The sequence below is a fragment of the Gorilla gorilla genome, chromosome 4 (genome assembly GCF_029281585.2).
Source record: "Gorilla gorilla gorilla isolate KB3781 chromosome 4, NHGRI_mGorGor1-v2.1_pri, whole genome shotgun sequence".
Lineage (NCBI taxonomy): Eukaryota > Metazoa > Chordata > Mammalia > Primates > Hominidae > Gorilla > Gorilla gorilla.
The window spans coordinates 147,635,413-147,652,989 of record NC_073228.2 but is presented as its reverse complement, the minus strand read 5'-3'; the positions used below and the strand labels follow the sequence as shown (position 1 = coordinate 147,652,989).

The 17,577-nt window shown below is 38.7% G+C and overlaps 1 protein-coding gene across 1 annotated transcript; it reads right to left on the bottom strand.

Annotated features, from left to right (window-relative positions):
- Nucleotides 1-1,911: 1,911 nt before the first annotated feature.
- Nucleotides 1,912-17,169, bottom strand: HMHB1 (histocompatibility minor HB-1). Its single transcript, XM_063705976.1, has 3 exons — nucleotides 17,094-17,169; nucleotides 10,323-10,373; nucleotides 1,912-2,342 (listed from the first exon to the last, which is right to left on the bottom strand). The coding sequence occupies exons 1-3, from the start codon at nucleotides 17,167-17,169 to the stop codon at nucleotides 2,254-2,256; spliced, it is 216 nt and encodes a 71-aa protein (XP_063562046.1). The 3' UTR covers nucleotides 1,912-2,253.
- Nucleotides 17,170-17,577: the final 408 nt, after the last annotated feature.

The following is a 17,577-nucleotide window of genomic DNA, read 5'->3' as shown; positions in this document are numbered from 1 at the left end:
ATCGCAAAGAATCCAACCCAATCCAATCCAATCCAGTTCAATTCAATTCAATTCAATTCAATTCAATTCAATTCAATTCAATTCAATTCAATTCAATTCAATCCCTTGTATACTGGTTATTTCCTTTATAGGTGGTAAGCCCTTTAAGGTTAGGCACTTTACTATGTTTCTTTGTGTCCTACCTGGCTTATATGGTAGGAGCTTGCTAAATGCTTATTGATTGCCTTACTTAAAGATACACCTTGGTAGTGGAAGTGTTAAGTTGGCTTTGGACTCTTATTTCTTTTTATTTCATAGATACCAGTAACTACTTCTTATGTCAAATAGGGTATGTATAAGCTTGAAAGTTGTAATTCCATACAATTAAATGGCCAAAAAATGAAATGTAATACAGACTCTTAAATAGTTGATAAATGGGTTTAGGCAGCTGTATATAAAGACATAAACATATTATTCTTGGCAGGCTTAGCTTTATGAGGGCAAAAGAAAAAGTTATGACTGATGGGGACTGGGACAATGGTGGCATGATATTAGAGACCACAAATAACCTCCCTTCAATATCTATTTCACCAAATGGAGGCCTCCTCTGCTGCTCACAGCCAAAGGTGTCCTTTGTTTTATCCTAAATGCTGTTAAGACATCATCTGTAACTCTAGAGGGTCTATTACATCGAATTCATTGGTATTGCATTCAAAGGACTTCCAATCGGGCCCAGGCCCCCTTACCAAACTTGTCTTTAAGCTACACACTGCTCACTTCTTATATAATGGAAATGCCCTTGTGAAGGTCACCATTTTTTTTTATTGTGGTAAACTATGTATAACATAAAATTTCCCATTTTAATTATGTTTAAGTATACAGTTCAGTGACATTCTTACGCAACCATCACCTTCATCCATCTCCAGAAGTTTTTCATCGCTGCAAACTGAAATTCTGTACCCAACCATACCTATTTTTAATTTTTTAATTTAAAATGATGTCTTCTTTTTTTTTTTTTTTTTTTTTTTTTTTTTTGAGACGGAGTCTTGCTTTGTCGCCCAGGCTGGAGTGCAGTGGCGCGATCTCGGCTCACTGCAAGCTCCACCTCCCGGGTTCACGCCATTTAAAATGATGTCTTCTAATGGTAGGAAGTTCAAACAGTATCAATGTGTAAGTCCTACTCACCATTCCATACCCACATTCTGCTGTTAACAGTTTGTTGTGTATTCATCTGCATCTCTTTTTTTTTTGAGATGGAGTCTCGCTCTGTCGCCCAGGCTGGAGTGCAGTGGCGCGATCTCGGCTCACTGCTTCAAGCTCCGCCTCCCCAGTTCTGGCCATTCTCCTGCCTCAGTCTCCCAAGTAGCTGGGACTACAAGCGCCCACCACCACGCCCGGCTAATTTTTTGTATTTTTAGTAGAGAAGGGGTTTCACCATGTTAGCCAGGATGGTCTCTATCTCCTGACCTTGTGATCCACCCGCCTCAGACTCCCAACTGCATCTTTCATTGTGTGCAATATTTATTTTATGAAAATTGAATCATAAATGAAAAATGCTGTTTCCATTTAACCAGGTAGTATGTACATTTTCCCCATGTTCTAACATATAGGTATACTCCGTTCCTTTTATTGTCCACAGAGTGTCCCACAGTATGAATGAATGTACTATAATTTATTTAACTATTTCCCTAGAGATAGACACTTAGGTTTGTTTTTAAGGTTGTTGTTGTTGTTGTTTTTCCTTTGAGAAACACTGATACAATAAAAATCCTGGTACACTCAGGCAAGCATTCCTGTGGGACACATTACTAAAGGTTAAATTTCTAAATATAAATGTTTCTACTTAAAAAAAAATGAATGCATACTATCACATTACTCTCCACAAGTGTTGTAACTGCTTGTTTCCCAGGAGTGTGCCAGGGAAAAGGGCTCTGTGCTTGGTAGCCATTGTTAATTCACGTCTGAGTGTGGATTTGCTTGAAGTCACTTCCCTCTTTGATAGGACCCTAGATGCTCTCAAAGGAGGATCTAATAAAAAAGAAAGGAAGCCTCTAAGAAAGTGGTGAATTCATAAATCATGGTGGGTTGATCCTGTTTGGGAAAATGAGAGATACACACACATGTTCAAAGGTTGACTTCTCATTTCACTGTGCAGAGCAGAGGCAAAGGGCATATGTTCCACTTGCTTAATTTTACTCTTCTTCACGCTCAGCAATTTGTCCCTGCTCATCCACACCAAAACTCTGGGCTTCGAGTCAAACCTCAACAGCAGTGTCAAAGCCTATAAGTCAGGGAAGAGCTGTGCCTCAGATACACATCATCTTCAACTTCAACCAATTCCCACTTCCAAACATGCAGAGAACCTATAGAAAAGAATGGCTTAGCTGAGACTTGAGCTTACAACTTCTCAGCAGTATTTTCTATTTAGATTAATAAAACTCCAAACAGAGTAAAGAGGACTTGTGTTAGCTTTTTAGTTTTGTTTTGTTCTGTTTTTTTTTGTTTTTTTTTTACTTATGATGAGCCGGGGCAGCACCTGTAGTAATGCATGGCTTTGGTATTTGCATAGCATAAGCTTACATTCATTAGAAAAGCATGTTATTCATTGAATTTCCCACGAAAACCAGTGGTTTTAATTAAGAAGAAAATTAATGAAATGCAATTAGTTTTGCTAATAAAGAACCATGCTAATTCCTGCAAAAAAAATCTTATTTTCTATAATTAGCTCATATGGAATTCATTCATTAGAAATAAAATCATGTATACATGCAGAAAACCAAACTGCTGAGCAGGAGAGTTTCTAATAACTGAACTCTGAGAGTAACTGTTGAATAGCAGAAAAACATTAAGCCAATATTTCCTGATATAGTATATCTCATGGCAGATTTCCAGAGCAACCATGAAAGGGGCCCCTTATTTTAGAGCCAAGCCTATGTGAAATGAGATTATTCTCTTAAGAACAGTTTTTCCATAAGCCCAGGTTGTAAGGGCAAGAATATCTGATGTCACCCTTGTCATGACTAAGCCAAGAAAGGAGACTAGAGAAAAATTTATTCTGTTGCCATCACTCTGGGCATTTAAAAAATCAACAGGGAGCTTTGGAACTGGATAAAATCTAAATGTTCAATGTATACACTGAGACATGGGGTATTGCCATTGTGCTCCCCACCGCCCCCCACCTTTTTTTTTTTTTTTGAGACAGAGTCTCACTCTCTCGCCCAGGCTGGAGTGCAGTGGCACGATCTTGGCTCATTGCAACCTCCGCCCCCCGAGCTCAAGCGATTCTCCTGCCTCAGCCTCCCGAGTAGCTGGGATTACAGGCTCCTGCCACCGTGCCTGGCTAATTTTTGTATTTTTAGAAGAGACAGGGTTTCACCATCTTGGTGTGACCCTTTTTAAACTGTATTGGGCTGAAAGCCTTTCACATATGGATAAGGATTCCTCTCAGATATCTACAAAGAAGTTGCCAGGATATTGTAGTAGACTTCTAGGGTTCTCTGCCCATCTTACAATAACCCCATAACTGCTCTTTTCAGCTTAAGTGTTGGCAACTAATGTATATTATGTGACTCCATGCTCCTCCCTTCCAGTGGCAAACCAAATTCTCTTTCCCAGGAATTTGGTATTGGGACTAAAATATTGTGAGTCTTGGCTGGTAAGTGGAAGAAATCTGCCAAGAATTGTGTAATTCCTATCTTCTGTTACCACATTCATGGAGAAGCATAGAAAAGAGAGATTGAGATAGATACAGAGACAGAGAGGTGGGAGTTGGAGGATGGATATAGAGAGACAATCAGAGAAAAGAAATAGAAAAGAATGGTCTTTTGTTTTTATGTTTTCTAGTTCAGGTGATTTCCTAAAGCCTGGCTGAGTTGTTGACTTTGAGGTCCTCACAATACTCCTCTATCCTTGTAACAGACCTCCCCTCTTTTGCTGATGTTAACCTGAATAGAATTCTGTACTTGCAACAGAAGGTCTAACCATTGCACGTGGTGGAGTACATATTTAAGGAGAGACCAGCTAGGGGTAGGAGCCGGGGAAGAAAAAAAGGAAGAGAAAAAAAAAATAGCAAGTAGTCGCTATGTGTCAAGCAACTGGCTAAACACTTTAAAAATTATCTTATTACTCCATAAAGTATCCTTTAAAAAGATGTTATTTCTCCCCATGTTTTCAAGGAAGAGTTCCAAATTTCAGAGGTTTAACTATAGGCTGCATAGCTGGCTGGTGGAAGATCTGGAATTTGTATCCACATTTGGGCTATTGGGCTTGGGCTCTGGTCTGACTGTGATAAATAATAGTCACTTTGATACTTGTGTAACTTTGAGCAAAGCACTTCACTCTATTTAGGCCTTGGGTAAATATAATACTATTTAAGGTCCCTTCCAACTTAATAGTATAGTATCACTTTAAAAAATTATTTAGAACAGTGTTTCTTTATCCAGTACTTTGAGTAGGGGTGGAGGTGGGTGAATTAGATCTAAGCTTTGATGTCCTTTCAAATTTTACCTATCCTTCATCCCTACCCTACCCTTCCCCTAAAGAATTCCATAAGTTCTGGTGGATGTGTAACGGTCATGGGCAAAGAGTTAAGATTTAAACCCAGGGCTGTCTTACCACTTTGTTATGCTTCTGTTTCCTCTTTTACTATGCCTATTGGAATAATATAGAAGTTCAATAATTTTTTGAACAGAATTGCATGAATATTTGCCACAAATGACTAATATGTCCTATCTTGAATGCTTCTTTGCACATTAGAGAATTAACTTGTCAATTTCTGATAAAAATCCAGCTGGTATTTGTATTGGAATTGCATTGAATCTATTGATCAGTTTGGGGATATTGCTGTCTTAATATTGAGCCTTCTAATCCATGAATATAATATACTTTTCCACATTTTCAAAGGTCTCCTTTAATTTCCCTCAGCAGTTTTGTAGTTTTCAGCTTAGAATTTTTGCATTGCATTTATTAATTTATTTCTAGGTATTTGATATCTTTGGATGCTACTGCAAATCAATATTGTGAAAATGACCATACTGCCAAAAGCAATCTACAAATTCAACACCATCCCCATCAAAATACCACCATCATTCTTCACACAATTAGGAAAAAACAATTCTAAAATTCATATGGAGCCAAAAAAGAGCCCACATAGCCAAACCAAGATAAGCAAAAAGAACAAATCTGGAGGCATCACATTACCTGATTTCAAACTATACTATGAGACATAGTCACCAAAACAGCATGGTACTGGTATAAAAATAGGCACATAGACCAATGGAACAGAATAGAGAACCAGAAATAAACCCAAATACTTACAGCCAACTGATATTTGACAGAGCAAACAAAAACATAAAGTGGGGAAAGGACACCCTTGTCAACAAATGGTGGTGGGATAATTGGCTAGCCACGTGTAGGAGAATGAAACTGGATCCCCATCTCTCACCATATACAAAAATCAACTCAAGATGGATTAAGGACTCAAATCTAAGACCTGAAACTATAAAAATTCTAGAAGACAACATTGGGAAAACCCTTCTAGACATTGGCTTAGGCAAGGATTTCATGGCCAAGAACCCAAAAGCAAATGCAATAAAAACAAAGATAAATAGCTGGGACTTAATTAAACTAAAGAGATTTTACGCAGCAAAAGAAACAGCAGAGTAAACAGATGACTGACAGAGTGGGAAAAAAATCTTCACAATCTATACATGTGACAAAGGACTAAGGACTAATATCCAGAATCTACAACAAACTCAAACAAATCAGCAAGGAAGAAAAAAAATCCCATCAAAAAGTGGGCTAAGGACATGAATGGACAATTCTCAGAAGAAGATATACAAATGGCCAACAAACATACGAAAAAACACTGAGCATCACTAATGATCAAGGAAATGCAAATCAAAACCACAGTGCAATACCATCTTACTCTGCAAGAATGGCTATAATCAAAAAATCAAAACACAGTAGATGCTGGCATGGATGCAGTGAACGGGGAACACTTTTACACTGCTGGTGGGAATGTAAACTTGTACAACCGTTATGGAAAACAGTGTGAAGATTCTTTAAAGAACTAAAAGTAGAGCTACCATTTGATCCAGCAATCCCACTACTGGGTATCAACCCAGAGGAAAAGAAGTCATTATGCAAAAAAGATACTTGCACACACATGTTTATAGCAGCATAATTTGCACGTGCAAAATCATGGAACCAATACAAATGCCCATTAATCAATGAGTGGATAAAGAAACTGTGGTATATATATACAATGGAATACTACTCAGCCATAAAAAGGAATTAATTAATGGCACCCACAGTGACCTGGATGAGAATGGAGAGTATTACTCTAAGTGAAGTAACTCAGGAATGGAAAACCAAATATCATATATTCTCACTCATAAGTGAGAGCTAAGCTGTGAGGATGCAAAGGCATAATAATGACACAGTGGACTTTGGGGACTCAGGGGGAAAGGGTGGGAAGGGAGTGAGGGATAAAAGACTACAAATAGGATGCAATGTATACAGCTCATGTGATGAGTGCACCAAAATCTCAGAAATCACCACTAAAGAACTAACTCATGTAACCAAACACCACCTGCTCCACAATAACCTATGGAAATGAGAATATTTTAAAAATATATTCTTGGTAGCAGAATAATATTCTCCCCCAAGATGCTCATGTCATAATCCTCAGAACTATGGCAAAGGATAATTAAGTTTGCAGATGGAATTTAGATTGCTAATCAGGTGACCTTAAAATAGGGAGATTGTTTTGGGTTATCTGAGAAAGCTTAATGTAATAAAAGGGCCCTTAAAAGTGGAAAAGAGGGCTGGGCACAGCGGCTCATGCCTGTAATCCCAGCACTTTGGGAGGTCGAGGTGGGAGGATCACCTGAGATCAGGAGTTCAAGACCAGCCTGGCCAACATGGCGAAACCCTGTCTCTACTAAAAATACAAAAATTAGCCAGGCATGGTGGCGCTCACCTGTAATCCCAGCTACTTAGGAGGCTGAAGCAGGAGAATCACTTGAACCCGAAAGGTGGAGGTTGCAGTGAGCCAAGATTGCGCTACTGCACTCCAAATCCAGCCTGGGCGACAGAGCGAGACTGCATCTCAAAAAAAAAGAAAAAAATACAAGGAAAAAAGAAAAAGTAAAAAGTAGAAGAGGGAAGCAAAACAGGAAAGTTAAAGGGATACATTACTTTGAAAAAAGGTTAGAGAGCTGCAACATTGTTAGCTTTAAAGACGGAAGATGGGACCATGAGCAATGGAATGCAGGTAAATCTGTAAGTTGGAAAAGGAAAGGAAAAGGATTCTCCCTAAGAGCCTTCAGCTAAAACCACAGCCCCACTGACACCTTGACTATAGCCAAATAAGGCCCTGATTGGATTTCTGTCCTCTTAACTGTAAGATAATGAATTGTGCAGATTTAAACTACTAAATTTGTGGTAATTCAGTATAGCAACAATAGGAAACTAATACAGAATTAGGGAAAAGTTCAGTAACTTAGGTCTCTGAACTTTGTTAGAAAGGTCAGTTCTCTCTTCTCCTCACCCCTAATCCCTTCATTCATGGAGCTTGCCCCATGGTGACATCCTACAATTTGCCAGCTTTGGGAACAGTATCAGACAGAGCAACATTTGCATTTTTGCACCATCCATGCTGCAAAGCTGAGCAACAGAAAGGTTTGACGGGATAACAAATATCAACAAATGAGAGCTAGGTCAGGAAGAAAACCTGGTAGAAGCCACACAATATTTGTGCAATAGCCACAGGTATTTGTGGGCACAGATGAAGCACTACTTTGAAGGATAACTTTTAGTGGGGACAAATTCCATTTTGAGAAAGTAGGAGACTAAAAGATATAATTTTTATAATTATGACTCTATTTGTAGGTGAGGCCAGCTTGGATTATGCTAATAATAAGGTATACACTAATACTGGTTAATTTCTGAAGTTTATGACATAATTTTAAATATAATTAGAGACGATTGAAGATTACCCCTATAATGACAGCATCCTTGCATATTAGTTTTTCAATATCTTGAGTGATAAAAAATGAGGAGGATGTGAGATGTTGTGCTGGGAAGTGCACATAGGCCTCAGACTGTCCTCTCTCTGACAGCTAAGTCCTGACTGAGCTCCTACTATGAACTGAAACACAAAAAATGGAAAGGGCATTTGTTGGGGCCGGTGTAAGTCAACTGTTTCCATCCTTATTCCTTAACTCAAAAACTCAAATAAAGAAAGACATTGTCAATTTCATGAGCAGTCCATATTTTTTTCTATTGAGAGATAAATAATAACAAATAAAAGTATTTTATAAGGATATGAGTTATAAAATTAACTTTTTGTTATCTCCAAATTGTTATTTTGCAAGGAAAAAATATAAGTAACAAATATGAGTATTCCTTTTTTTGGATCCATATTTGGCTGGATGCAGCCTGGACAGGTGTCATGGTTATAGATTATTGTCATGTGTCTCAGTTGTGATTTCAGTATGCTTATTGCTAGTTCTTTTATTTTGCCAATGGCTACATTTTTAATAAAGAAAAAGACAAGGATAGATGAGGAAAATATAGAACATTTTTATCTTCAATGCATGTCAGTAAGAATGGTGCTATGAAATTTCAGTTAATAATGAAATTGGAGCTACAAAGACCAAATCATAAATAAAATGAATTTGCAATAGTGTTACTCATAGTAACACATAAAAATATGAAAATATCATGTGCCATATTTGCCTCTGCACTGAGTTATATCTGTACTTATGCTTCAATACTGTAATTGGCCATCTCATTTCTATTGCCTATGGAGCAAAAGTCTGAAATAAAAAAGGTATATTCATATTTATTACTTATATTTTTTCCTTGCAAAATGACAATTTGGAGATAAAAAAAGTTAATTTTATAACTCACATCCTTACAAAAGAATTTTATTTGTTATTCTTCCAAAGGAAATCCACATGCCATTTACTTTATCTCTCACCAATAGAAAAAAATACGGACTGCTCATGAGACTGACAATGTCTTTCTTCATTTGAGTTTCTGAGTTAAGGAAACAAGGATGGAAACAGTTGACTTACGCTGGCCCCAACAAATGCCCTTTCCATTTTTTACTTTTCAGTTCAGCTAACATTTATTGACAGCTTTTACTGTGCCAAGCACTGTGCTAGATGCCAAGGATACAGAAATGATTAAAACACAGTTCCTTCCCTCAAGAATCCCATGCTCTGATGGAGGAGGCAAACAAGTGCTTTAGGCCAAAATGTAAAACTATGAGGGCACCAAAAAGGGAGTGGTTTATTTTGCCTGGAAAGAAATAAAACCTTCATAGAAGAGGTGACATTTGAAAGGGGCCTTGAAGGAAAAAAGGGAAGGTCAGTAGTTGTCTGTATGAAACAATAAAACAGCATAAAAATTCCAAAAGAAAGTTCTGTTTGTATTCTGTGGGCTACCTGTGCAACTGGATCTGAGCATTCCCTGGGGTGGCTGAGGGGGCTGTGTGGACCAGACAGAGCACAGGCTTCCCCGGCCTCATCAGTCCAGGCTGAGTGACCTCCAGTTGCAGGAAGGAGAAAACAGCAGATCCCTTCAGTGCACGGCACCAACACCTCCTATAACGTCAACCCAGGGCTCCGTGTGTCCTCTTCAAGAGGAGAAAACAAGACAAAAAACAAACAAACAAACAAACAAAAAACACGACAGCAGGGCCTTTCTGCCATTTCCTGGCTCTGAAATGAGGTTAGTGAGTTAATGAATGAAGCCATCGTGTCTTTATCTGTAAACTGGGGAAAGCTATACCCCCCTCAAGTGCTTCTGTGAGGATGAAAGAGAGAAATGCATGCAAAGCCCCCGGCACATGATCCTAAGAAGTGGGAGCATGGCGATGATGGTGATGATGGTGGCCATGCTAAGGATAAAGGACGGGTCTGGTCTCTGGGCTGCCTTGGGAAGCCTGAGCATCCCACGCGGTGGGCAAGAACAATGTGATCTTGGCTACCCTGGCTCCGACCCAGAGGGACTTCCTGCCCATCTGCACTTCCCTTGCCGTTGTCCTTGTGGCTCAGGTGGTGCAGGCAGCTGCTCCAACTGCTGCCTCTGGTGCACTGACAGCTGCAGGGAGCCAGGCAATGGGCTATGAAACCGAATCTCAACTGGAAACTATCCGCCCTAAATAATCCCAGCAACAAGGGCCGTCTCACTCCTCTCCCCTGCCTTCCGCCATCCCTGTTTTCACCTGTTGTGGTTTCCCTCTCATTCCACCTGCATTTTCTTTCGTTTTCTCTGCCCCTTCTCTGCCTCTTTCCCTCTCTCTCTGTTCTCCCTCTTCCTCGCTCCCTCACCTCTTTTTTCTTCTCTGCATTCTGGCTGCTCCTCCAGTTCTGGTTTCTCCACTGTGGTGTGGCAGAGGATGTGAGGTCAGAAGGCTCAGGGCCTGCCCGGCTTCTGCGATGGGGGGCAAGCCGCCTCGGCCTCCTGGGATGTGGTTTCCTCATTTGCAGAATTGGACCAGAATGACTCCGGAGTGTTCCTTCCGCTCTAAACTCCCGTTCTGTTACATTGTGTTGTGTTTGCCTTTGTGCCTGCTTTTCCTGTTTCAGCTGTCTCATCTGTCCACCTGCCTCTTCCATCTGCATCCCACCACTCGGGTCCAAGCCGCCAGCATCCCTTGCAAGGACCCCTAGAGCAGCCTCCTGCTATTGGAGGTCTCTCTGCTCCTGTTCTTATCCACATCCAATGTGTTATCCACACAGAATCCACAGTGACCTTATCAAAATAGAGATGAGATTGCTCACTCAGCTTAAATCCTCCAAACTCCTTTACACCCCTTTTCTATCATAGGTCCCTGTTTATGTTCTTCAGAGTAATTATTATTGCCTGAAATTATCTTTATTTACTCATGAATTTCTTAATGTTGATGTATCATTTGCTGTCTGTCTTCCACACCAGAATGCAGGCTCCAGGAGTGATGGACTTGATTGTCTCGTTTACTCCATATCCTCACTGGAGGGGCCAGGGCCTTTATTCTCTCCATAAACACTGAATGAGGGAACCTCCCTTTGCAGCAGAATCCATCTCTCCCCTTCTTGAGAGTATTCTCTCCTAACCACACCATTTCTTACTTAGAAATACCTGTGCCTGCCAGAAATCCTGCCCATCCTTCTCTGTCATTTCTGATATAATTCCCCTCGTTCACTTTTCTCAGTCAGCCGGGTCCTGTGTTCTCATGGGCTATGGTAAAGAACAATGGCAATGATGAAGCTAGTTCTTCTTTCACTTTAACGTCAATCTGTGCCGTTGGATGCCTTAAGATAAAATAACTTAACAACTCTGAGACTCGAATCTAGATAATTGTCTTACAATGCTGAGAAAGAGACTTCTTTAAGAAAATGTATTAAAACTTCCAAAATTCTGTGCTTGGTTCTTGGGGAGATGTTAGGAGTAGCCATTTTCTTTAAAACACCTCTTTGAAGTAGGTAATGTTAATATGTCCATTTTACAGGTAACAAAACTGGGATTTAGAGAGTGCACAACTGGACAAGGCCATAGAGCCAGAGGTGCATGGAGCCAGGATTTGAATGGAAGAAGTGCAACGCCAGACCCAGGCACCTAGCCACCACATGGGTGACCCTAGTCACCCTCTCACTCCCTAGATTAGATTACGCTGCATTATTTTCACCATAACACTTATAAATACCTGATGCGATCAGATTTCTTGTGTCTATTTGCTTCCATTATAACATAAACTCCATCCAGGCAGTTACCATATCTGACCTGTTCACTGCACTTATTCCAATACTTACAATAGTGCCTCATACATAATGGACGTTCAATAAATATTTGCTAAATGAATTAGTTATTTGTATATTGAGGATGAGATATAAAAGAAGGCCTGATAATTCTGTATATAAAACTCCATCTTAGCCAGGCACTGTGGCTCACACCTGTAATTCCCAGCACTTTGGGAGGCCAAGGCAGCAGGATCGCTTGAGCCCAGGAGTTTGAAACCAGCCTGGTCAACATAGACCTCATCCCCACAAAAAAAAAAAAATAAATAAATAATAAATAAAAAATAAAAAATTAGCCAGGCACGGTGGTGCATACATGTAGCCTCAGTTACTCAGGAGGCTGAGGCCAGAGGATCAATTGAGCCCAGGAGTTTGAGGCTGCAGTAAGCCATGATCACTCCAATGAACCCCAACCTGGATGACAGAGAAAGACTGGGTCTGTAGAAAACAAAAACCATCTTCTTTGTCGATGGAATTTTCTCAAAAGTATCTTCAGTGTTGGCATATCTTTTTCCTTTGAGAATGCATTGGCTTTTTGCAATTAGCCAAAACTGTTAAAGACTGCTTTTTTGTCAAAAAGAACATATGGTCATAAAGCATCATCACTGCTTTTCTTGCCCTGAAATTAGATCTATTTGTGGAGGTGTGGAGGTCTAACTTTCTGTGCTTTGGGAAGTTTATGCACTCTGGTAAGGCCCCTGGACTCTGTCTCAGAATCATCATTTTTATAAGTATAAAAGAAAATATATAGAATTATTAAGAGCCAATTATATTGAATACAGTTATCAAAATGTTAAAAATTGTGACATAGTAACATATTTTCTTCTTTAATAACGTATTAAATAAGAAGATCTAAAAATGTCTAATATCAACCTGGGAATGATATTTACAGATATCTGCAAAAACTAAAATGTGTTATGAAAATAACAGAATTAAATTAGACTCAGAATTTTCACTGGTAACAAAAATTTAGGTATTACTATTGCTTTCATAATTAAAGGAAACTTTAACTTTCTTTTTTTCCTTTTTTTTTTTTTTTTTTGAGACGGAGTCTTGCTCTGTCGTCCAGGCTGGAGTGCAGTGGCACAATCTGGGCTCACTGCAAGCTCCACCTCCCGGGTTCATGCCATTCTCCTGCCTCAGCCTCCTGAGTAGCTGGGACTACAGGCACCCGCCACCACGCCCGGCTAATTTTTTGTATTTTTAGTAGAGACGGGTTTCACCGTGTTAGCCAGGATGGTCTTAATCTCCTGCCCTTGTGATCCGCCCGCCTCGGCCTCCCAAAGTGCTGGGATTACAGGCTTGAGCTACCGCGCCTGGCCAGGAAACTTTAACTTTCATAAGGAGGTTAGTACAAAGAAAGATATAATTTTTCCTGCCCAGATTTACAGGCCCCTGAATCTTATCCACAGACTCCATGGACCCCAAATTTTAAAATCCTATATTAGAGAAATCCAGAATAGGTTCAGCAGTAGCAGCTACATTTAAGTAAGTGTATTACCTCTTAAGGTGACCTTAAACAGGTTATTCTTTACATGGTGTATAAGTTCTGACATACATGGTTATTTTTAAAATTCAGCACCACTTTTAAACCTACTGTAAACCTTTTAAAATTTTAAATTATTTAATTTTAAATTAATTTTTAAAATTAAAGATTTTAAATTAAGTTGTTAAAATTCAGCATCACTTTATACCTACCAATAGCGGGCATAGTTATAATCATTTTAATCTGTTTGCTTATTCTGTATCTACATATATATGATATAATATTCTGAAAACTTTTAATCCTTGACTATTATAAATTTATAAATTTTATTGGTAGATTTTATTTTATATTTTTAATTTGGTCCTCCTCTTTTATCTTTTCTTGTTTATTTTGACCAACATCTCCCTAACCCCTTTCCCAAATTTATTGATTTTTACATATTAATTTAAAACAGTTCATGCAGTCACATAATCCGAAAGTTCAAAAGGTATAAACGTACAGAAAATCTCCTTCTATCTCTGTCCAGAGTCACTTGGGTCTCCTCCTTTAACGCAACCAATATTAGTTTTTTATATATTCTTTCAGAGATGTTTGAGATATACAAGTTTGTAAATTGCAGCATATTATCCACATGATTTTCCACGCTCTTTTTTTCACTTACTTCTATGTCTAGAAGTTAATTCTACATTGGTGCCTTAAAACCTTCTTCATTTGTTTTTGTGGCTGCATAGTCTATTGTAAGGATGTATCATAATTATGTAACCAGTCTCTTAGTGATGGGCATTTAAGTTTTGCTATTCGATTTGCTGTTTACTATCATGAAAATTATTTGCTATTAGAAAAAGAGAGAACAGCAAAAAGTATCATCTAAGATTGGAATTTTGTCATGGACACCCACATATGTGGGACTTAGAATCATGAACCCTAAATATAAGTAGGTGGCAAGAGATGTATACCATATAGAGGTTAATATAACATATTGAAAATCACAATATCATGGATAATACCCCAACGGGATAGAGAGGAAACACAGAAACGTCATCAACCCTTTCAGCAGTCTAGGCCAGGTTTAGCATTTTTCAGGACCTAAGAGGGGATAACTGAGGGCAGGTAGGATATCCCCAATTTGACAGACCCCTTTGGAGGAAGCTTGAAAGTTTCAACGGAGCACATTTGTCTTGTTTTGTTTACTCTGGCTCTCAGGAACAGAGGCTTGAGTTAATAACACTCTTTGGTTCATGACACAATGTCATCAGTGGTCCATGGAGGTTCCTCTATTGTGCTTATTTATTCCCCTTAACCCCCATTTCTGTCTTTCATTGCCCCCTCCTGCATCATTCTAAATAAATGTGTTTAATGTGTATATTTTTATGTGCAAAATGGATATGATGATATTTTGTGCATGTGTGTGTATTTCAGATTTACAGCAATGATACTGGATTATAACTAATTCTATTTCTTCTTCCACCTCCACTATGTTGTATGGTCCCTCCGTGTTGCTACACAAACATCTAATTCATGGTCTCTAACTGCAGGGTGGTCACATCCATTACTTTGTATCCACCTGCTTTCTCAGTGAGGGACAGCCAGGGTGCCTCCTGCTCCTTGCCACCGGAAATTAAATTGCAGTTCACAACCTTGTACGTGGCGCCCTCTGGATCTGTGTGAGAATTTATCTGGTGTACACACCTGGGATAGAATTGCTGGGTTATACAATTATGTATACTTAGTTTGACTAATTACTGCCAGATTACTCCCCCAGATGACTCCTCAGTCAGCAACAGCAGAACACCTGAGAGTCTTCCATCCCCATATGTTTGCCAGCTCTTGAAATGATCTTGCTTTCAATTTTTTTCCAGTCAAGTGATATATCATAATTATTTTGCATTTGCATTTGTCTATTAGCAGATGATTTTGAGCATCTCTTCAATGCTGCTGGGTCTTTTCAAAGCACTCCTCTATAGATTGCCTGTTCCTACCCATTGTCTGTACTTCTAGGGTTTCTGTCTTTTCCTTGTTGATGCTTAAGAATTTTTGATATTATGTATTTTCCTCAATAATGTGTAAGAGTTTCTTGTCAATTTTAGATATGATTAATTCTTTTTCAATTTTCTCATCTGCCTGCTATCTTTGCCTTTCATTGAACCAAAATTCCTACTTTTAAAGTAATCATATTAATCTTTTTTGAAATGTACGGTTGTGCTTTTGATGTTCTGTTTAATGAATTTTTTCCACCCAAGTTAACAAAGATACTCTCCTACATTTTCTCCTATTATATTTCTCAATTTATCTTTTACATTTCAACACATCTGACTTCACCTGTATGTATGGTATTAGGAAGGGATTCAGTTTCATTTTTCTCCAAAGATAGTGAGACCTTTGAGGCAATGTGCTTGAAAGAAGCAGAAGCTGCAGGCTGGAAGAGATGGAAGAGAGGAGGGAAATAAGGTATCTGGGACCCACAGAGAAAGGTCATAGATGCAGAATCCAGAGGCTCCATGTGACCTACCCTAGGAGGCACTCCTCCATCTGTGGTCTGTAATGAAATACTGAAAAAACCAGCATGCAGCATACTTCTCTTACAAATAAAGCCGTTTGGAGGAATTTCCCAGCAGCATTGAAGTTCCGGTACATGGCTTTAAAAATATCCCCTGTACACAACAGAAGGACTTTCCCAAGTGGGAGGGAGAGTTGGGTGAGTAGGAAGAAAGGAAGCACCCAAGGGAGGCAGGCCAGAGCACACACGAGCAGGTAGCTGAGAATTGATTGCACTAAAGATGAGCCGGATGACAGAAAAATCAAATAATTATTTCTGGTCCTCAAAGTTGAAAATCTACCCTTTTAGGAAAGGTAATTGGTTCCTTTCCAGGGTCTGAATCTTGAACATTCTTCTATTTCTAGTTTATCATCAACTGCCTGTGGTTAGACCAAGTGCTTATCAACCAATTAAAAAGGTCAAAGAAAAGCCCATGGAAAGTGACCTAACCAAATTATTGGCAGATGTTTGATATTTCTAGACTTATGATATGCATATATTATAACAAATGCAAAGATGCCAGATTGTTTTAAAATTTTCTTCTTTGTAAATGGACCCAGCAGTCAGCCTTTCATTCTTCTGTGACTTTACCTCTACTGAGGAACCCGATCATAGCTGCAGGGAGGCTGTGAAATTGTCCTAAGACCATAGCTCAAGAAGGATAAGAAAAAAGAAAACCTCGGGGAAAAGAAAAAAAAGCAAAAAATGTTCTCTTTTCAAATCTATAAAAATGGTTCTTAAGAGCTGGAATTTTTCTTAACCAGCCAAAAGCAATGGTTGCCCAGTGGGAGGGAAAAGCAGAAGGGAAATAAAAGGTCACAGGGAGCATTATGTGTGTATGTGTTTTTTTAAAATTTTTCATGGTTTCTTGTCCTGAATAATTTTTTTAATGCAAGAGAAAATTTAAATTGGTGTCTTCAATGTCTCTGCTAAGCCCTCTCTTTTTTTTCAAAAGAAAGTACATGTCCGATTGAAGGCATCTTCCAGCTTATTCACAAACTGACAGTTATGCAAAGTATCCCCAACTTTTAAAAGAAATCAACAAGGTGTATTAAAGCTTATGACTTGCAAATAGAAGTCACATATGAAGATACATGTCTTGTCAAATAGATTGCTCTTATACCACAGTGTGGAATGTCTTTAGGACTCTGGAGTTAAATCCTGGGATTCTTCTGACCCTTACATAATGTGAGGTCTGTGGTGATGTACTTACACTCTCTGAGCCTTCATTTCTTCACTCATAAAACTGAGATAATAATACTACCTACTTTATAGTGATATTAGAGTATTATATGCCACATACCTATTAAATGACTAAAAATACTACTGACAATACCAACTTCTAATGTAGATGCGTGGCAGTTGAAACTCTCATACATTGCTAATGGGAATGCAAAATGGTACAGCCATTCTGGAAGAAGTTTTGTAGTTTTTTTGTATGTAATCTTACCATATGACCTAACAATCCCACTCTTGGATATTTTCCCAAGTGAAATGAATACTTATATTCACACAAAACCATATGTAAATACTTACAGCAGTTTTATTTATAATCACCAAAACTGGAAGCAACCCAAAAGACTGGGAGAATGAATTAATAAGCTATGATATAGCCATACAATGGAATACTACTCAGCAACAGAAAGGAATGAACTATTGATACACACAGCTCAGATGAATCTCAGAGGCATTAGGCTAAGTGAAAGAAACCAGTCTCAAAGGTTATATATTGTATAATTCCATTTATGTAACATTCTTGAAAAGACACAGGTATATTGACAGAAAAC